The 22,338-nt window shown below is 46.0% G+C and overlaps 1 protein-coding gene across 2 annotated transcripts in view; it reads right to left on the reverse strand.

Moving 5' to 3' along the window:
- Positions 1–22,338, reverse strand: part of SPAG9 (sperm associated antigen 9) — a 1,094,694-nt gene that overhangs the window by 324,922 nt on the left and 747,434 nt on the right. For both annotated transcript variants that reach the window (XM_069200034.1, XM_069200033.1), the window contains exon 23: positions 18,628–18,695. In XM_069200034.1, coding sequence (XP_069056135.1) covers positions 18,628–18,695 — 68 coding nt within the window. The remainder of the gene's footprint in view (positions 1–18,627; positions 18,696–22,338) is intronic.

Raw genomic sequence — 22,338 nt, forward strand, 5'->3', positions numbered from 1 at the left:
CTGAGAGGCACGTTTGGTCAGTAAGGACTACACCTCCTGTAGCAAGATGGAGATATGCTCCTCAAAGCCGTTCTGATGTGGGAGGAAGGTCTGCTAAGTCTGAGAGAAATGGAAGGGGATAACCCTGCTGGATGATTTGAAAGACCAATCTGTTGGATGTGATGGACTGCCAATCTGGATGAAAATGTCTGTTTCTGCCTCTCACAGGGTGGTTGTATGTCACTATAAGCAAATAAAGCAGTTTGAAGGTGTGTGTGTGTGTGGTGTGTGGTGTGTGGTGTGTGTGTGTGTGTGTGTGTGTGTGTCCACACACACACACCCAGACATGGTATGACTGGGGAAGCCCTAGCTACAAACTCTTTTGCAGCCTGGCCTATCTGAATGGGTTGAGTGAAAGAAGCCCACACCCCTCTCAGACTTTCAAGCCATGTTGCAGAGGTCTAGAGTGTAATGTCTGACTAGGCAGATCCCCACTGACTGACCTCAATACCATTCTAGCTGAACACAACAAATAGTTGCTTACCTGTAGGTATAGCTTTGCAGCTTAAATAATTTTCTGGATTCACATGCTGTGCATTATTCCGCTATCCAGTAGTTCGGTCAGATATTCTACACTCTTCTGTAGTCCTGCTTCAATTTCTGGCTTTTTTTTTTTTTTTTTCAGCTCGGCATCTAATGATCCCCCACTTGGGGCTTCCTGTGACGTTGTATGCCCTTCCCCAGAAGTTCCCATTGTAGGTCGCCATCTTCATCATCTTATTTTTTATTTTTTTTACTTTTTCAATTTTCTCCTTACAACTTCCTGGTGGAGGTGGGTGGGTTGCTTGTGAGGCCAGAAAATTCTTCAAGCTGCAAAACTACACCTACAGGTAAGCAACTTTTTTTTTTTTTGCAGCATGAATCTTTTGTGGTTTTGTAAGGTTTGCTGTGATTGGGCTGCAGAGGTTTGCGATAAAGAGGGACCTAAATTTGTAAACGGATTTTTTAATACCTTTTGTCCCACTTGAGCTTCCTGGCTCACTTGAACCTCTATACAGTAGTGTTTTGTGAACCTGTGCAACGATGACTACGATTCTGCCATACACATAACTTGTAGCGCTATATTTGCCAAAAGGGCAATGGTTGCTCCTTTTTTTTCCCTTGTTGAGTGTGCCTTTAGGTTTCAGTTTACTTTCTTACCTACCCTTGTATGGCAACGTTTAGAAGTTTGCGTGATCCATCTAGCAAATGCACCCTTAGCTACCGTTTTTCCCATACTGTTGGCTCCAAAGGAGATAAATAGTTGGTCTGTCTTCCTTATTGTCTTTGTTTTTTCCATGTAGTAGTTTAAAGTGCATCTTGCGTCCAGCATGTGTAAGACACTATCTGCTTGATTTTTCGCGTTTTGGAAAAAACCTGGCATTTGTATTGGTCGATTTATGTGGAAGTGTAAAACTATTTTGGGTAAAAACTGTGTATCAGTCCTCATGACAATTCTGTCTTTGGGAACCTGTAAATATGGTTCTTGGATTGTGAGTGCTTGTATTTCACTCACTTTGCGAAGTGATGCTATGGCCACCAGAAATGCTGACTTTAGCATGAGCATCTTTAATGTGGCTTTGTGTAAAGGCTCAAAGGGCGCCTTCATTAACTGAGTCAGTACCACATTTATTTATATTCCATGTGGGTGCAGGTACCTTCCTTGGTGGGGCAATTCTCTTTGCCCCTTCTAAGATCTGTTTTATTACCTGAGCTGTGAAGAAGCTTCTTCCTATGTGACCTCTTGCGCAGGCCACTATTGCAGTTAACTGTACTTTCAAAGATGCATATGTTAGTTTGCAGTCAAGTAGGTGTGTTAGGTATTTTAACACTGTGTTTTTCCTTAACAAGCCCCTTTTAAGATACCATAAGTAGGATCTCTTCCATTAGGAAATGTAGCACTTCCTCGATGTTGGCTTTCTTGCTTCTCTAAGAACAGCCACTATTTTCTCTGGTAGTCTTCAGGAGCCAAGCCGCCAGGCAGCCAGGCTCAAGGACCCTGGTTCTGGGAGTAGTACCCTTCCTTTTCCCATTGACAGCAGGTCTTTTTGTGTCTGTGTTTAGAACGTTCCCTTGTGTTATTTCTATCAGCTTTGAAAACCATGACTGCCCCGCCCACTGAGAAACTATTAGTATTAAAGTCAGTTTGCTTCTTTTGCATTTGTTGATCACTCTGTGTATCAGTGGAATCTGGGAAAAGCATATGCAAATATCCCTGACCAGTCTATCGACAGAGCATTCCCTGTGGATTGGTGGCATGGCTCTCTGGATGCAATGTTTTGGCATTTTGCGTTTCTTGGTGGTTGTGAACAGATCTATTTTTGGTGTTGCCCAAAGCTTGCAGATCTTTGATTACTTTTTGATTGAGTTACCATTCATGAAAGCATGACGTTTGACCTATTTTTTTTATTTGGGTCAGGCCTGGTCTTGCTCTCATTATACTGGCAGTAGCCTGCAGTCTAATACAGTGTCTTTTCACTTTCCTCCATGGATTGCATATGTTCCCTTGGGTCCAATTGTGTCAACTCCTTCCCAGATGGAGTATCCTCTGTTTTGGGAGCTGTTGTGTCATAGTGCATGGTGGGGTGACTGCCCCAGCCCCCTCTTTTTCCCCAGATGAGATCTACATTTCCTGGGACTACACAGATAAAGATAAAGCAACGTCTTGCACCCATTGAAAGCACTGTCTGACCGCAACTGCGGTCTTTCAGAGAGCCATGTCCAGGTTTCTTCTGGCGTTTCAAAGAATAAAGTTATGTTCTGGACTATTACCTTCAGCTTAGCTGTGTTAGGCCACATGCCCTTAGTTTTTGCTTTACTGGTTCATAGGTTTTCTATTGCTTCTGCACCAAGTATGTGTAATCTGGGGACACCAGTAATTTTTAGTAAGTCAAGCAGTATCTCCCATTTCATGCAAGTCTCCTGGAGAATGAGGTCTCTATCCTGATACTTGAGAAATCAAGCTATTACAATCCTCTGAAGTGCCCCGGTAGATGAATGTTAGCCAATGTCTGGCGAGAGTTTTCAATCAAAAAGCAGGGGGGGGGGAACCTTTCAAACCACAGGGCCTACAGGAACCAGGTTCTCATGAAGTCTATCGGCTCCGATTATTCTACCCTTCCAGGAATCTGAAGAATCAGATTTCTCTATTGTGAGCGGCATTCAGCATCTTCTACTTGCCTTGTTCGGTCCCTAATGGACATCAGCAAGTGACTCACTGTACCAGTAAGGTCCTAGACTGTGTTCTCTAGTGCAAAAATTCTCATTTCAGTTTGTTTACTCTTTTGGCCATGTTCTGGGGCTCTTGTCGTGTCAATGTCACCTCTAACCCAACTTCTCTGATTTTTTGTTGAAGTTTTTCCCTGGAAACCTATATCAATTGGTGTATTCTGTCCATTGCCAGGGGATCCTCATTGACACCTCCTCATTTCTTGCCAGTTGACAAAGTCTCTAACGGAGATGGTAAAGCCTTTGTGTATGTGTCAATTTTTCCTTGTTTTGCTGGTCTTAGCTCCTTTTCTTTTGCCATGAATACTTTTTGTTGTGTGAGAAGCTCACTTGAAAGGAGTAATCTCAAGAGCTGGACCTGAGAGTGGCAGTCCCGTCTCTATTATAGTTGGTTGTGAGGGTAGCCGAAGCCAGGGCACTAGAGACCTCCTTTATTCAACCTTACACATGCAGTCTACTGTATTCCAAGGGCCAAGTTGCCAACTAACAATGATCTCATGCAGTGATCAGAGCTCCTGACAGCTTATGCATTAATCCTTACCACTCAATTCTCTAGAACCTCTTATAGGATGAGTGCCTGACTCACCCAACACATGGGACAGCTCTTTCTCTAACTTCAGAATAAGCCTCCCACTTCTGGGTGCCCAGGGGCTCCAGTCAACCTCTCCGACTTGCCCGCTCTCAGCCCTATGACTCCCGCTTGCCTCAGCCTCCAATTGTGCTCTCATTTGCCACCTTTCTGTCTCACTTTTTATTTTTGTGTCTCTCTCCAGCAGGGCCTTATTTATAAATCCTCATGTTAGTATGGGGGAGGAGTATGTTACTTACCTTGTAAACATCTATTTGTAGTGTGTACTGCTGCAGATTCACATGCTATGTAAACTGCTGTCATCTAGTGTTGGGCTTGGACTCTATAACTTGTTTTTCTCAAAAAAGGTTAAATTGCTGATATGATGTTGAGACAGCTCGTTATAGGAAAGATCAAGCATTATATGAGTAAGGCTAATAATATATGTACATATTTCTATATACAACATGTACATGAAGTCTGACACCAAAAAATACCTGCCAGGGAGTGGTGAGGGTGCATGTAAATTTGCAGTGCTACACGCTACGAACAGATGCTTACAAGGTAAGTAACAAAGTTCATCTGCAAAATGTGTTGGCTGCAGATGCACATGCTATGCATAGGCTGTAAAGCAGTTGTCCTCTTATGGCGGCTTTAGGCACCATAAGGTGCAGATGTCTGGGACAGGGTGCATTAGACTGTTTGACTAATAAGAGCTTACTGTCTTGCTTGGACATCCACATAATAATCTTTAGTTGAAGTAGTGATATGTTCATGGAGCTGCCTTGCAAACGTCCGCTACAGGAATGTTACATAGAAAGGCCAACCAAGCACCTTTCTTTCTGGTAGGATGTGCTCTTGGAACTGCTGGTAATGATAGTTTGGCTTTAATGTAACATAGCTGTATGCTTTTGACTATCCATCATGCAATACATACTTTGTAAATTGCATTTCCCCTTCCATGGTTTGAGAAAGCAATGAACACTTGTGTTTTCCTAAAGGGTTTAAAGCGTTCTATCAATGTAAAATATTAGTGGTAATTTAGCACTGTGTGTATGAAGTGCTCTTTCTGCAATTGTCTCAGGTTTTGGTAAAAAGACAGGTAGATAACATGTCTGATTAAAGTGAAAAGTTGAGACACCTTTTGGAAGAAACTTAAGGTTTGTCTGTGGTAGCACCTTATCCTGGAAAACCTGAAGGTAAGTTTCTTCTATTGTACAGGTATTTCATTTCTTGTGTGATAGCCACCAGGAAAGCAACCTACCTTGACAGGAACAGTAACAGGCAGGAATCTAAAAGTTCAAAAGGTGTAGATATTAGTCTAGTAAGCACCACATTTGGGTTCCATGAAGGGACCGGGGATGCCCATGTGGGAATTTTCTTTTTTAATATTGCATAAATGCCTTAGTATGTCCTTGAAAGGTTGATCTGTATGATGCTCCTGTTGAGAGGAGATCGTTGACGTTGGCTGCAGCACCAATGTGTTTTTCAACATTGATGCTGATGGTGTGGGTGTCATTGATGACTTAAGTCTGCTAGACTCCGATGGCTTAGCTAGCATTAAGGGGGCATGCTGTGCTGATGTCTTAGAAGGTGTTGAGGGCTGTTCAGGAATTAATGACTTTTTTGGCACAAGTGCTGCTTCGTCTTCAAGGGCCATGGGTCCCTTCCTATTTTGGCCTTGAACCCAATTGGGATCCATTGACGTATCATCCTGTCGACTTTGAGGTGCATTCTAGGTGTTGATGAGAACCTGTAGGCTTTGGGACCCGAAAGCAGTGGTGGGAAGGCAGTGGGGTAAGTGTTGCGTGTATGGGGGTCAGATGAACCTGGTTACTCACCATCCTTAGAGTGGTCTTCGCTCTGGGCTCTGATCCTGTGGTTGTGGGTCCCTCAAGGAGTTCCAGAGCTGGAGCTGATTGCTCATTCTGGCCCTCCTCCTCTATTTGAATGGAGTCATCAGATGCGAAGCAGTGCAGACTGCACTAAAGGAAGCCAGATGCCACTTTCAGCACTATCTTCCTCACAGTCGTTGCTGACTTGTTCTTCCTCTGCAAATATTTCTACCTCTGCACAGGTGCCTCTATGAACTCCAGTTCAAATCCCCTGCACTTTGTAAATGTGGGGAAGCTATTTTAGCTATGTACTGGACATAGGTCACTCACTACCTGTAGTCCACCTACATAATGGGAACTCCAAACCTAGGCATGTTTGGAATCAAACATATCGGAATCATACCCCAATACTGATGCCAGTATGGGACGCATGATACCATGCACCATGGGGGCTCCTTAGAAGACCCCCCAGTACTGGTCTGATCAGTCTTTCAGGGTCTGCAAGCAGCCCACACCGCTCCAGCCCCTCAGGCAGGATTCTGCCATCCTGCTACTTAACCAGCTCAAGCAGGGGAAGGCAGAACAAAGGATTTCCTGTGGGAGGGAGGTGCAACCTCCTCTCCTTTTGGAAATAGGCATTGTAGGGCTGGGGAGGGGTAGCCTTCCAACATTACCAGTTTGCTTTGAAGGGCATACTTGGTGCCCTTCTTGCATAATCCGGTTTGCACCAGCCCAGGGACCCTATGTCCCTGCTCTGGCGCAAAACAGGACAAAGAAAAGGGTAATTATCACTTTCCTGTCCATCACCACCCTAAGGGTGGTGCACAGAGGTTCTCCAGGAGGCCACTTGGTTCGCCCATCTTGAAATCAAGATGTGCAGAGGCCCCTGGGAGCATCTGACTGGTCAGGGTGCATAGATGACATCAGTGACCCCCACTCTGAGAGGTGGTCACCTTGCTGAGTGATCAAGCCCCTTTTTGGGCTCTTTAGGGACTCCTTTGAGGGTGGGTCCCCTGATTCGTTGCCCAAGATTCTACCAGGAGTCCTCTGCAACAAACTCTTCTGCGAATGGCCACCTGAACCGCTGCAGGACTTCACAGGAACTGATCAAGACTGCAACCCCGAGATGACCTCTACTTGAAACTTTGTTTACGCGGCTCCTGTGAGTGATTTCCAACATTTCTACAGCTGTGCATCCTCTGGGGTTGGCAACACTTCAGCTGCACCAAAGCAGCAAAAAGGAATCTTCCTTGGAGTGAAGGAGTCATTCACCTGCATCTGCAGGCACCTAAGGCCACGAAGTCCGGCTGCTGGGATCTGCTGTCCTCTGGACTTGCGAACATTCTCCAGCACAGGTGGTGGTTCTGAGGGGTTCTCTCTGCCTTCTGTCCAACTTGGGAGAAAGTGAGCCCTTGCCTCTCCTCCAAGACAGAACCCCTGTGCACTGTGAATGTTGTAGCCACCAAGGATTGTTCACTCCTGCTCCGAGGGATCTTCAAGCTCCAAGTAGCCCTGGCCCTCAGCACCCCACCTCTGCAAGGACAGTCTCTCTTCTCCTGCTCCAGCGGTGTGGTGACTGGGCCTCACTGCAACTTACAGTGCCTGCTGTCAGTGGGTTGCTCGTGGGGTCTATGGCTGCTTCTGCTGGCTCTCCTATCTTCTCAGGGTCAGCCCAGACTACCCTCTAAGGGTCGAGTCCCCAGGACCTTGCCGGTCCCCTTCAGCTCTGAAAATCTCCAACAGCTCCAGTTGTATTTCCTTGCTGGCAGTCATCCTGACCACTGACCTGTCTGTAATTCGGCAACCGACGAGGGACAGCTCCTAGGTGACTTGAGGGACTCCTCTGCAGATCCTGGACCCCGCAGCTGGGCTTCTTCCATCACTGTCGACCCGGATCTTCACCCACAGAAAGGTGGGCATTGCCTTCTGACCCACCAGGCCATCCTACACGGACTGGACTCTGTCCCCTTCTTTTGCAGGTCCTCTTCATCCAGAATCCACCAATGGGATCCACCAGCCTGGTCCTGTTTTTGCAATATTCCATTTACGATTCCCCATGTAAGCCTATAAGATGACCAGGTAACTTACTCTCTCCCCTCCTAGTCAGTGGGGGCCTTCTAGATACTAGTAATCTAGTATGGTGTTCCTGTAATAAAGTACCTTTATTTCTGCAACACTGTGTGGTTCCTTTCAGGTGTGATAAGTTACTGTCTGACTAATGTGGTATTGCAAGTGCTTCACGCTCCTCCTAGACATGTCTTGGCAGCTCACCACAGCTACCACTAGACAGCCCTGGCTACCTAGACACTATAACACAATCTAATGAGGGTTGCCTGGACCCAGTATAAGGTGCAACTCAATAGGTGTCCACCACACACTGGGGCAGCCTCCTACAACAACCCATCTAGAGAGGTTCTCTTCTGCACTGCCCGACCATTCTTCACACCAACATAACACACAAAAGAGTTGATCCTCCACCTGGAGCTCTTTAGTAAGATCAAGATAGAATGCCAATGTTCTTTCTGGGTCCAGGCGGTGGAGTCTATCCTTTTCCATAGAAAGATGTGGGGGTGCATAAAAAGCAGGCAAGGTGATGGATTAGCCTACATAAAAGGGGGTGACCTGACCACTTTAGGTAAAATGGAAGCCCTGGTACGAAACACCACCTTGTCAAGATGGATGGAAATGAAAGGTGGCTTCGAGGAAGGGGCCTGCAGCTCACTCACTCTGCTAGCAGAAGTGATGGCGACTTGGAAGGCTGTCTTTAAAGTAAGAAGCCAAAGTGGACAGGTATGAAGTGGCTCTATAGGAGCAAACATCACCAAGTTCAAATCCCATTGAGGCATTATGAACTGAGAAGAAGGAAACATATGGTTAAGAACCTTCAGAAATCTACCAACAATAGGAGATTTAAACAAAGAGGGTTGGTCAAGTAATCTACGAAAGCCAAGATGGCAGAAAAATAACTCTTGAGGGTGCCCAGATCAGAGCTCTGCTGGGCTAGAGAAAGAACAAGCAAAAGGACCTCCAAAAGAGGGGCAGAGAGGGGTTCAACAGACCGGTCTGCACACCATGCCACATACTTGTTCCAACAGCAGGCGTACATCATTTTGGTGGAGGGATGCCTGGCTGCCAAGATAACATTACAGGCTTCGGGCAGAAGGTCAAAGCTCCGGGGAAGAAGTCGGAGATCGGGCAGGTTCTGGTGGAGAATGGTCCCCTGCTGCTGCTGCAACAGAAGATCCTCCTGAGTGGCAGTCTGATTAGAGAACTGGTAGCCATGCGCAAGAGCTTGGGATACCACACTCTTCCTGGTCAGTCTGGAGGCACAAGAATTACTTGGGCCTGGTCGTTCTTGATCTTCTTGAGAACTCTGGGTAGAAGTGATACTGGAGGAAAGGAGGCCTGAGTTCCACTCGAGATGAAAAGCGTGCTGAGTGAGTGCCACCTTGGAAACTCCAACGCGAAAAACAGCTGACATTGTGCATTCTGTGCAGAGGGGAACAGATCTAACCAAGGCTCTCCCCACTGCTAAAAGAGACCTTGCACCACCTCAGGATAGAGATACCATTCATGACCAACCAGGCATTGGCAGCTAAGTATGTCCAATCTGGCATTCAGAGAGGCGGCCAGATGTTGAACCACCTAATATATGCCCTAATGTTCCAGCTATGTCCAGAGGCGCAGAGCCTCCTGACAAAGGGTCCCATCCCAGGAGTGACTCATCTGTCACTACTGAAAGATCTAGTTGGGGAAGAAAAAGGGATCTGCCTCTGACCCAATCACAGTTCAAAAGCCATCACTGCAAATCTTGCACAGTTCCTTCCGAGATCTGAATCATGTAGAAGATATTTCCCTGATGCTGCGCCCACTTCAGGTCCCACTACAGAACCCGTATATGCCATCTGGCATGTGTCACCAGCAAAATGCAGGAGGCCATGAGGCCCAGTAGCCTCTGAGTCATTCTAGCTGAAATCCAGGACAGAGGCTGAAACATTGGTATCATAGCCTGAATATCCTGGACTTACCACTTGAGAGGATAGGCCTACACTGCACTGTCCAGAACAGCTCAGATGAAAGGAAGTGTCTGACAGGGAGCTAGGTGTGACTTCAGCATGTTTATAGTGAACATCAGCGGATGCTGGAGGTCTGCTGTAACCTGGAGGTGGGAAACGACAGCCTGGGGCGAGCCTGCCTTCAACAGCTAGTCATCGAGGTAGGGGAAGACTGGAACCCCTAACCTGTGCAGATGAGCTGCAACCACTACCACCACTTTCGTGAGCACCCGAGGGGCACTGGTAAGGCCAAAAGGGGAGCACAGTAAACTGAAAGTGCTTGTGACCAACAACGATTCATAGTTAACGTCTGTGGGCCAGCAGAACAGGAATGTGGAGATAGGCGTCCTGCAAATCCAACACAACCATCAGGTACTGTGTCCCCAGAGCAGCTAAGACCTGAGCTAGAGTGAGCATTTTGAACTTCTTTTTGAGGAAGAGATTGACAGGCAGGAGGTCTAGGAGCAGGTGGAGTCCGTTGTCCTTTTTTGGGCACCAGAAAGTAGTGGGAATAACAAGCACGACCCACTTCTGGCACAGGGACCCTGCTATGGCTCCCTTGGCCAAGAGAGCTGTATCCCCCTTGTGGAGAAGTGCCAGGTGATCCTCTGTTATCCGATCGTAGGATGGTGGCGTGGATGGAGGGAGGGGTAGTCTAGAAGGGGAGGGAGTAGCCCATTAAGACAATTTGCAAAACTCACCTGTCTGACTTTATGGACTCACAGAGGGGAAGGTGACGGCAAATCCTGCCTCCGTCTGGCCCTGATGGGGAAGTTTCAAACTAGAAAGGTTTGGAGGCTGCAGTGGGAGGAGTGGTGAACTGAGCCAATTGCTGGTTCCTTGAGGACACTGGATCTCACGTCCCCGGCCACACAGAGGCTGACCACCAAGCGGGGCACGGTGACTGTAGGTAAAGAGACATGGTTGTGCATCCCTTCCGTACCTACGAAAGGTGCAAAAAGCAGACTGTGGTGGCCAGGGGCAGCTGTGAGGCCTAAGCACCGAGCAATAGCCCTGGGCTCCTTAAAGCGCTCAATCATCAAGTCTGCTTTGTCTCCGAAGAGACAGGTGCCATCGAAGGGCATGTCCATAAGCGCAGCTTGGACATCCCCAAAAAAGTCAGACATCATCAACCAAGCGTGGCCCCTCAAGGCCACCATCGATGCAACCGATCTACCCAGTGAGTCGGTCATATCCAGTCCACATCGTATCGTGAATTTAGCTGTGACTCTCCCATCAGCAACAGCCTAAAAGAGAACGGCCTAGGCTTCCTTCGGGATCTGTGGAAGCACCTGCGCAACAGTGTCCTAATAAGGATGTGAGTGTAGCCTCAAAAGCAATGCAGTATTCACAAACCACAATGCCAGAAAGGAGGAAGAGAACATTTTGTTCCCGAGCTGGTTTAGTCTTTTCGATTCCCTTTCGGGGGTGAGGAGGAGAATGCACCTGGGGATGTAGAGACCTAGATAACCAAGCTCTCAGCGGTGGGATGTTGGGTCAGGAATACTGGGTCTTGGGTGCAGGCCTATGGCAGCAGACAATTGGCCAATTAACAGGAGCCCCTGTGGTGGGCTTGGACCAAGTCCCCAGCAGGACATCAGTGACTGCCTCATTGAAGGGCAGAAGGGGTTCTGAAGAGTAAGCCCCAGGCTGAAGCACCTCAGTCAGGAGGTTGGTCCTGATTGCCACAGAAGGCAGCTTGAGGTGCAGGACCTCTATCGCTCTCCTCACCACCATTGAGTACGACGCTCCCTCCTCCGTAGCCAAGGGTGGGAGAGAAAGCATGTCAGGGGAGGTGTCTACACTGCTGGCTTCCCACAGGTCCCGAGCCCAGTCCATGGGGTCATCAAGCTGGTATCCTAAAGGGTCTAGCGACCCCTCCATACTATCACCCTACCCGTACCAATAAGAATAAGGGTCACTATCCAACCTAAAGAGCAAGGTCCCCTTCAAAGTCAGAATCGGCGTAGAGCAATTCTGGTCCGGCTCTGTGTCAGAGTTGGCAGTAAGTATGGGATCGACGCCAACAGCGGGCCTGGGTGGCGTTAGGAGCATCGACGTCTGCACCGTAGTCAGGGAAGGTCACGGTGGCATGACTGTCACTGGTGTGGATCTTGAAACAGATCCCCGGGTGCCCTCTGGAGCAAAGGCTGAAGCAGCGGAACCCGAGGGAGCCCTTTCCGACCATGCAGGTCCCAAAGGCGCTCCAGCAGGGTCAGACTGCCCAAAGATGAGGCATATGGCCTCACAGAATTCGCAGAGTTAGACAGGGGTGGCCCCGGCTTACGGAAACTTAGGGACATGCAGAGACGACCCAGAAGTAGGCTCCGAAGATGGGGGCTTACAGCCATGACGCCTATTTTCCCGCATCATCAGACCGACGGAGTGAAGTCGAAGAACGTTTTCCCTCCTTTGATGACTTCTTGTGGTTAGTCGAGTGTCCTGAAGATTTCAAATTGGATGGAAAAGTGTGTTGGCTCCGTCAACGGTTTCAGAACCTTCCTCTCAAACGAGGCTGGGAGCAATGCAGAGCCAAGTGGCGCAAGAAGCTTTAGGGACCGCTCTCACAAAGCCTTCAGGTTCATGGCCAGGGACTCGGAGCATGAATTTGGATTGTGGCTGCACCCCAAACACCAGAGAGGCCCGAGGTTTGGACCTGTCATGAACATCCTCCAAAGACAGGAGTCGTAGGGCTTGAACCCGGTCTTCTGTGATGACATCAATGCACCAGAAAGTCAAAAATCTTCATCAAAAAGTTGAAAAGGCTAGTCAAAAAGTGACTGTATAGTAGCTCTTCTTCGAATCTGCACATAGGCTGGCCTAGAAGGAAAAGAACTGACGTCAGTGCGCCAGGGTGGCATCTATATACGACCCATGACATCATATCCAGCGACTATGATGCCAACAATGGACAGGGTGTCGACCCACTAAACAGCATGCAGTGGTTCTGCTCAAGGAAATCTCTGGATTCAGACAGACGCCTGGGGGAAATTCTAAGGTAAGGAATCTGCAACTAGAAGTCTTTATCAAATAGGCCTCCTTAAGAAAAAAGTTGTAGAGTCCCAGCCTAACACTAGAAGGCGGCCAACGCATGCTACGAATTGCCCTTTTTCTTTCTCTCGATTATTTGCAGGAATCAGTGATTTAGGCCACCTGTGGGCCAGTAGTCCGTCCTAGTCATTCTAGCCCAACAAGGCTTTGAGCTGCTGCCTGCTGCTATTCCCGGCACTTAACCCCATGTGAATCCTATACCAAAGCCTTACTGGACTTCTCTAGTTGTCAGGGCATGAGAGTGAGGTCTCCAATCATCCCCCTTCAAGACTGCAGGTTTGGTCTTCGCTTCTTCAGTCTGCAGGTGCCACTACTGCTCTCATTTCCCATCATTCTTACAGACTGGGGGCCGCCATCTTGTATGCAGTATGATCATTGCATCTCCAGCAAGGCTGCTCTACTCACAAACCTCTTCAGAGGCTAATTTCAACACTTCAATATTTGAACCTCATGAATCAGAAACCACCCTACTTGTCCCTGACCATGGGGATCAGGATGCAATCTCTGGAAACAGAATACTGGTGAATTTCACATCTGATCAGTCATCCTGCTGGTCACACCCCTCCCATTTAATATTATGAAAGCCACAGGAGTTAATATAGAGAGGAGTTTAAACAAAAATCTCCAATGTACCAAATGGCTTTTTTGCATTAGTGGAGGCTTTGACTGTGCTAAAGCGGCTTTAAGCTCCTGGGCAAGGATTTGGTACCACTATCTTCTACTGCTGGTTTACGTTTGGGAAGGTTTTTCATGACTAGACCTACCTCCTCTTGCTGAAAAAAGGTGAATCAACTCAAAATGACAGGGGAATTTATTTTAGGGTCTAAACTTTAAGTTATGGTGTTAGAGATGGAAAAGGTATTAATGCACCAGGCCAACAGTTTATTGCTATATTCCCCATAGTGACTCCTTCACTCTAAGGGAGATTTCTTCGTGCTTCCAGGTGCAAAAAGAATCTTTCTGACCCTGGAGGATGCACAGCCTTGGATGTTGCAAAGTTCTTGCAGGATCCAGAGAAACAATATTGCAATGGAAGACTTCCCACCAGAAGGAGACTTGTTTGATTTCAAAGCAGACCAGCAGCAGTTCCAGAGGCTAGGAGCAGAAGATGTCTTGCAGAGAGCTCCTTGTAAAGTCTTGCTCGATGAATCTGAGGACCCGTCCTCGGGTGAGCCCTTAAGTAACCCTAAAAGGTAGGTGGGTCACTTCAGAAATTGACCAACCATCGGAGGGGCTCAGAGACGTCACCTACCTGCTAAGGGCCCTTTTGCACACAGAACCCAGCCACCCTATCTACTCTGCACCAAAGCTGACTGGCCCAGGCTCTGAGGAACTACACCACACCAGCACCCTGCTCCCAGTGCAATTTGAGGAGATCCTGATGAACTGCTGGTTGTACTTTGGACCTTGGGCCCTTACATCTCTAATTCCTGAAGGTGAACCCCCAAAACCAACTGTACTTACCTTTATGCATTATTAACTTTTTTATCTCCAAAGGATTGCATTGTGTGTAAAGGCACACAGGTTTGATCTCTTTACTTACCTGTAACTTTTAAACACAAATCAGTACTTACTCTTTTGAAAAGTTCTTGGTTTTAAAATATATATAAAAAGTGTTATTTTTCTAAATTGGTCTCAGATTTAGTCTTTGAATATGTGTCTCGTTTATTGCCTCTGTGAGTACAACAAATGCTTAGCACTACCCTCTGATAATCCTAAATGCTCGCCCACACTACCACAAAAGAGAGCATTAGTGTTATCTACTTTTGCCACTTTCAACCAACTGAGGACCCACTGAACTCCAAGCACAGTGTACTTCTTTTTAGTAAAACATACAGAGTGACAGCTTCCTACACCATTCTTTTGAGGACCTAGATCCGGACTTGTTAAGTGAATGGGAACACTTAATTGAATCATCATCGATTGTCACGATCAATTCTTATCAGACATGCAGACAGGAAGAGGGACAAGCTACTGATAGAAATTGTTGTTCTAGAACAAGAAATTAAAAATATGAATTTGCCAGACGCAACAGACAGAAACTATAATAAAACTATAATATTCTAAAGGATGTACTAAATGCATATCAACTGTACATCAAGGATTAGAAACTCAAAAAACTTAGGAGAGATGAAAACGACTATCGGAATGGTCGTGTTTATAATTTTTCTTGAAAATGTGATGATGTCAGAAATGACGCCCAGACCAGACCTCCCAAAAGTAACAATGTTAACACATCTGCTTCTAGCAGTACAACTGATGTCTCCAATATTTCAAGTGTGGAAACTGATCCACCTGTGGAGGGTACTTCACATATGGGCTCAACTTTGGGAGGTGCATGTTCTTCTTTTTTAGAGGAACTAGTAAGATACAGGAATAGGACACAACTAAATTACAACAAACAAAACTTAAACACAAAACAACAGGGGGTGGGGGAAGGAGAACAATAGACATGGACAAAAGAGAAGGTATGCACAAGGCAAAATCACAAAATAAAATGATGGACGGAGTGTTGAAACTTTTCAAACACTCACCCCCAGTCACAGACCTGGGCTCGCAGTTTGGGCTGGACTGTTCCCATGGGGAACAGGGTCAAGACTGATTTGCATATGGCTCGGTCCAAACTGGGGTGGCATGGGGAGCAAAAGAACGATGGATTAAACCCAGATCTGTGACTGGGGGTGAGTGAAAAGTTTCAACACTCCGTCCATCATCCTTTTATGTTGCTAAAGTAGACCTAAGTGGGAAGGGTATACCCAGAGGTGGGTCCCTTGCTCACTGTGCCACTGGATTCAAGCTAGCCTAGCTGATTAAGGGTGATACCCTGAAACCGGTCCTAGGATGCTTGTTTCCGGTCCAGGGAGGACCTGGCCTGGCAGTTCGGGCTGGATTTTTCCCATGGGGAACAGGGTCAAGACTGATTGGCATACGCTGGGTCCAAACTGGGGTGGCATGGTGAGCAAAAGAATGATGGATTAAACCCAGATCTTTGACTGGTGGTGAGTGTTTGAAAAGTTTCAACACTCCATCCATCATCCTTTTGTGTTGCAAAAGAGAAGGTATGACCACAAGATCAGTCTCACACAATCAGAGAACATGAGTACAAGTGCCATAGTATCACTGAATGCCGGTGTGAACTCTAGTAGCAATGGCAGTGCTGTACAAGTTATTAATCTCTCTACCACTGCACTGTCCTGTGATGAAATATAGGTACTTAGCAAAGGTTTAGGTTTTTGTCCTCTTTCTAGGCCTAACTTTACAGACATACATGTGGATTTGTTTAAATTTATATGTTGTCTCAAACTAAAAAAATACTTTATGGATAAACCTAGCAAAAGTAACAGGATTAATATTGTGACTCCAAATCGTAATAGAACCATTAGGGAAATAGAAGACATACAAATGTTATTATCTCTTGACAGTGCTAGCTCATCGGTATCCAAAGTACAGGATATTCTAGAGCACCTTGACATCCAGCCTAATCTAGAGGTAGGCAGTGGATTTAGACCCAAATCTGCCTTTATTCCAGCTATCTGCGGACAATCACATTGATGTATTCTACAAAGCAGTTAGTACTGACCTTTACCACCTGGAGGGCAAACAGAGGCCATGTGGGAGTATTTACAAAAACAATCTTAGACACACTGAACAACGAGTTTTAAAGAGATTAGCCATGAACAGTAATACTGTGATCAGGAAAGCGGATAAAGGAGGCAATGTGGTGGTGATGAATAGATTGGATTACATGACAGAAATTAATAGACAACTGGAGGACATCAAAGCATACATACGCCTGACTGGTAAGCCATTACTGGAGGTCACATGTTTGATAGAGGGCAAACTCTCCTACTGGAAAAAACTTGGCCTCATCTCGGACTACGAATATAAATACATGTACATCCCGGCACCACATGCCCCTTGTATCTATATACTCCCCAAGGTTCAAAAGCCAGGTACCTTTCCTCTTGGCAGACCCATAATTTCTGGAATTGGGTCACCGACAACACAGTTCAGAATACACTGGCTCTTTCTTACAACCTCTAGTACGTAGCTTACCAGCCTACATCCAAGACACTAGGGATCTATAATGTCAATTAGAAGATGCTGATTGGACAAATGACTGTAAATTTGTTAGTCTGGATGTTAACTTACTGTATACATCCTTTCCTCTGGAAAAAGGTCTGGAGACGTTGACTGCCACACTTTCCTACAGGGAAGCAACTCTATTTGAACATACCAATGTGCTTATAGATCTCACGCAATTGGTTTTTGGAGAACAATGTATTCTTACATGATGGTAAGTGGTGTAGACAAGCCTCTCCATTTGTTTCTGGATTTGTAGGACTTGTCATGGTCTTATAAACAACTATTAATACTGTATACCTTTGGAAGTTTGGATCTCGCCCATATTGGGGACATTACGGAAGAGACGGTCTTTGGACCATTTATAATGACATACATCTGAAACACACGTAGCTATGCAAGATCTTCATATTCGATTCTTGTTGGTAGATCTATACTCTTTTGGCTCACTATGGATTACATGATCCGTGAGCTTTATGTACTACATACCAGTTACTCTTTGTAAACACATTAACCTAATGATACATCATTATATTTCAGCTTTCTCACACATGACTGATTTACATTAAAAAAAAGGACTCATCACTCTAACTTCTCTAGTAGATTGACAGAATTGAGCATTGATTTTGATCTTATTCTCGTGTTGGTTTGCTCGGGTATAGGGTGTACACTTTGGTTACAGTTTCTAGACTTATACACACCCACTGCACATTCTTCAAGGAGTATGTCTGATCACTTATGTTTGGGACTCACCCTGGTGGTATTTCTATCATCTCTGTAATAATGAGAAGGTGGCACTTTCTGACCTATACACGGTGTATGCCAGCCCCTTATGTTTGATAACTGTGCTTTGGGCTATGTCATGTCCTCACATTTCAACTTTGTTCTTCTGTAAGCATATATATTCATCTTTTCGCAGCCTTGAAAAAGCAATTTTGTGACGAAACATGTGTTGGCTGTTATTATATGGATTGACAGCGGGCTGTTAGTGTATGGATTGACTACGAAAAGTTATTGCCAATGGCCTTATGTGAATGAACAAAGTCCTAAAGGACTTTTATTGACGTGAACAAGGAGGTTACAATGAGAGAAGATTTTCATTTTGTTTTCTTCAAAGACTGATCTAAAACTACTATAGATTTGGAATATTACCAATTATGTTCGATATACTTTTTGCTGGAGTGCTGTGGTCTTAACTAAATACCATTCGTTAGTTATTTGCTCCCCTCCTCAAAATCCCTCATACACCATCCCTTTTTCCCCCAATTCACGTTGTGACATTTAGCAGACTGTCTCACAAAGGCTTGGATATGGTCCATTTCTACACCTCTCACACAGAAAGGGGTGCTACTGGCTGTAAACACACTCCACTACCCATATCCAATTTGAAGATGTCACTGGCTGATCAAGTATTGAGAAAACTGTCTTGCAAATTCTTTTACTATGCCTTTCTTTCTAGGTTGCCTTGCATTCTACTGTTGCTATTGTGCAAGCAAATGATTTTATTTCAAGTTGACTCTTTGCTGAGATTCCTAAGTCCTCTGCTCCTACAGGCTATCTATCTTACACCAAATGAAGCTCGTCTGAAAACTGATAATGATTAAAAAAAAGAAAGAGATGGAGAAACAGACAAAATATAAAGAGTAAAACACATTCTTGCAGTGTAAGTATTTGCTGAGCAGCAAAGGAATGGGTAACAAAAGAAAAATATAGGGTTCAGCAATTTATACGGATGCTATAGCGAAATAGGCAAACAGTATGTTCAAGGGGTTTAGGTAAAAATACTTACCAACTCCTCTATGAAAGATTGCTAATGTCCCATCTGCTAGAGCAACTAATACTATTCCTTTCACATGACTGTAAAACAAGAAAATAGAATAAAAATTAAAAAGCAAATTATAGAGAAACATTAGAATTCTATGGGAGTTAGAGTTAAGCAGATGTCCTGCTCGCCCTATTTAGACTGTGTACCTAATGTACACTCTAAATAGGATGAGCAGGACATGTGCCAAATTCTGGCAGATGACCTTATCCAAATCTAAATAAGTCCCAATAACTTAATAAACAAAAGCCCTTCTCACAACAAAATGTAAAGAACAAGTTATTAACCTTCGGTAACGCCTTATCCGGTAGAGACAATATCCAGTTGCAGATTTCTCACTTTTGAATTTCATCCAGGCGTCAGACTGAATCCAGACAATTTTCGTGAGCAGTATCCCTGTGCGCTATTAGTTTGCGTTGAACAGCTCTGCATTGCCATTGGACTTGCCAGTTATGACACTGCAGTTCCTATAAAGGTGCCACCCAGCTGTGCTGACGTCGGTTTCTTTTCACAACTTTGATCACTGCGCCACTGGATTCAAGCTAGCCTAGCTGATGAAGGGTGATACTCTGAAACCGGTCCTAGGATGCTTGTTTCCGGTCCAGGGAGGACCTGGCTTGGCAGTTCGGACTGGACTGTTCCCATGAGGAACAGGGTCAAGACTGATTTGCATATGGCTAGGTCCAAACTGGGGTGGCGTGGTGAGCAAAAAAATGATGGATTAAACTCAGATCTTTGTGACTGGGGGTGAATGTTTGATTTGCTCTGCATTCCGTCCATCATCTGTTCTTTTTTGCACCAGAAGCGAAGAGCCATGAACGACATTGACTACTGGTGAGTAAAAACTAAGTCCCTAAAAGGGGATTCCCTGCCCCTAGAAATCTGTTTGCACAGCATGACGGTTGGGAGGATCAAACAGGAATCTGCAACTATTTACTGTCTCTAGCAGATGCAGTGTTACTGAAGTAACTTGTTCATCTGATAGAGACTCCTAGTTGCAGGTTCCTTACTTTTAAATAGACACCCAAGCAGTACCATCCACAGAGGTGGGTCTGAGAACCAAGATCATAGTAGAAAGCTCCTGCAGGACCGAACAGGCAAAGTACCCGTCCCTACAGACCTGACTGCCAGGCATTAGTGTTTAGTAAACGTGTGCAGAGATGCCCACGTTGTTATCAGAAAAATGTCAAAGACTTGTACTCCATGTGCTAACGCAGTGGTTGCAGCTGTAGCTCAGGTAGAACTAGCATGCAAACCTTCTCGTGGTTGCTTTTTGGCCAGTGTGTAGCAGATCTTAATACAGAGTACAACCCATCTGGCAATGGTCCACTTCTGCACTGTCCGACCTTTCTTCGCACCCACATAACCAACAGAGTTGATCATCCACACAGAACTCCTTAGTACTGTCAAGGTAGAATGCCAATGCTCTTTTTTTGATCCAGGAGGTGGAGTCTCTTCTTTTCCTTTGAAGGAGTGGGGGTGCATAAACAGTAGGCAAGGTGATGGATTGGCCTACATAAAAGGGCGTAACCACTTCTGGCAAAAAAAGAGACCCTAGTGAGAAGCACCACTTTGTAAGGTTAGATGGAATGGTAGGGCGGCTTAGATGACAATGTCTGCAGCTCACTCCTCCTGCGGGCAGATATAATGGCCACATGGAAAGCTGTTTTCAAAGTGAGAAGTCTGAAAGGACAATTGTGGAGAGAGACTCAAAAAGGGCACACTTCAGAAATGTCAAAACCAAATTCAGATCCCATAGGGGCATAATGAATGGGGATAGAGGAAAAAGATGTTTGAGGCATTCGAGGACTCTACGTCCATGTACAATAGGACACTTAGACAAAGAAGGCTGGTCAAGCAACCTCAAAAAAATCAGGAATAGCAAGTAACCTTTAAGAGTGCCCAAAGCAGAGCCCTACTGGGACAGGGAAAGGACAAACAGGACCTCAGAGAGAGGGACAGAAAGGGGGTCAACAGACTTGTCTGTGCACCATGCCACAAATTTCTTCCGATGACAGGCCTATACTGTTTTTCATGGAAGGATGTCTGGCTGTCAAGATAACATTAAAGACTTCAGGAGGAAGGTCAAATGCTGTCAACTGTCGTCGCTCAGTCTCAATGCAAGAAGGTGGAGAATGGACAGGTTTGGGTGCAGAAACCTACCCTGCTTCTGCAACAGAAGATCCACGTGAAGGAGCAGTTTGATCGGAGGATCATAGACATGCTTGTGATACCAGACTCTCCAGGCGCAGTCAGGAGCCACAAGGATTACTTGGGCCCAGTCATTCTTGAGCATATTGGGAACTCTGGGCAGAAGTTGTATAGCTGAAAGGCGTACAGGAGGCCTGAGTCCTACTTGAGATGAAAAGCATCTTTGAGAGATTGCCACCTTGGAAACTCCCAACATGCAAAACTGCTAATACTGCGTGTTCTCTGCAGAAGCAAACAGATCTAACCAAGGCTCTACCCACTGCTGAAAGAGATCTTGCGCCACCTCTGGATAGAGATGCTATTTGTGATCTTCTAGACATTTTTGTATGAGCTGGTCTGCTCTGGCGTTCAGAGATCCCACCAGATGCTGAACCACCAGGGATATGCCCTGCTGTTCCAGCCACGTCCATAACACCACCCCACCCTGCTTGTTGCAGTACCATATGGTGGTGGTCTTTTTTGTGAACATCTACACCATTTTTCCCTTGAAAGAGGGAAGAAATTACTTCAATGCTAGCCAGATCGCACAGAGGTCCAAAAGGTTAATGTGGAGTCCGGATTCCGACAGAGATCAGATGCCTCTGATCTCCACCGCTCCCAGATGGCCGCCCCATTCCAGGAGTGACACATCTCTCACGATTATCAGATCTAGTTGGGGATGAGGCAGGGATCTGCCGAGGGCCCAATTGCGGTCCGTTAACCACCACTGCCGATCTTGTGCAGTTCCCTCTGAGATCCGGACCTTTTCGGAGATATTCTCCTGAGGCTGCACCCACTGGAACTTCAGGTCCCACTGCAGAGCCTGCATATGCAATCTGACATGTTTCACCAGCAGGATACGGGAGGCCATGAGGCCCAGCAGCCTCATTGTCATTCTCACCAAAATCCAGGAGAAAGCCTGAAACATTGGTATCATAGCCTGGTATCGGACTCGCTGATTGAGAAGCTAAGCCTCGAAACTGCACCCTGTCCAGTACAGCTCTAATGAAAGGGAGCATCTGAAAGGGAGTCAGGTGTGACTTTGGCATGTTTATAGTGAACCCCAGTGAATGCAGGCGTTCCGCCGTAGTCTGGAGTTGGGAGATGACAGCGTGGGATGAGCCTGCCTTCAACAAACAGTTGTCAAGGTGGGAGAAGACTGAAACCCCTGATCTGCGCAGATAAGCTGCGTCCACCGTCATCACCTTGGTGACTACCCATGGGGCGCTTTAAGGCCAAAGGGGAGTACAGTGTACTGAAAGTGCATGTGATACACCGTGAACCGTGAGTAAATTGTGAGGACAGGATTATGGAAATAAGCGTCCTGCAAGTCCAGCACTACCATCTACTCTCAGGGATCCTGGGCAGATAGAACCTGAGCCAGAGTAAGCATTTTGAACTTCTCCTTCTTGAGGAAGATATTCTGGGACCAAAGGTATAGGATAAGGCAGAGGTCCTTGTCCAGAAAGTTGCAGGAACAGCACACAT

This window comes from Pleurodeles waltl, chromosome 7 (assembly GCF_031143425.1).
Source record: "Pleurodeles waltl isolate 20211129_DDA chromosome 7, aPleWal1.hap1.20221129, whole genome shotgun sequence".
Lineage (NCBI taxonomy): Eukaryota > Metazoa > Chordata > Amphibia > Caudata > Salamandridae > Pleurodeles > Pleurodeles waltl.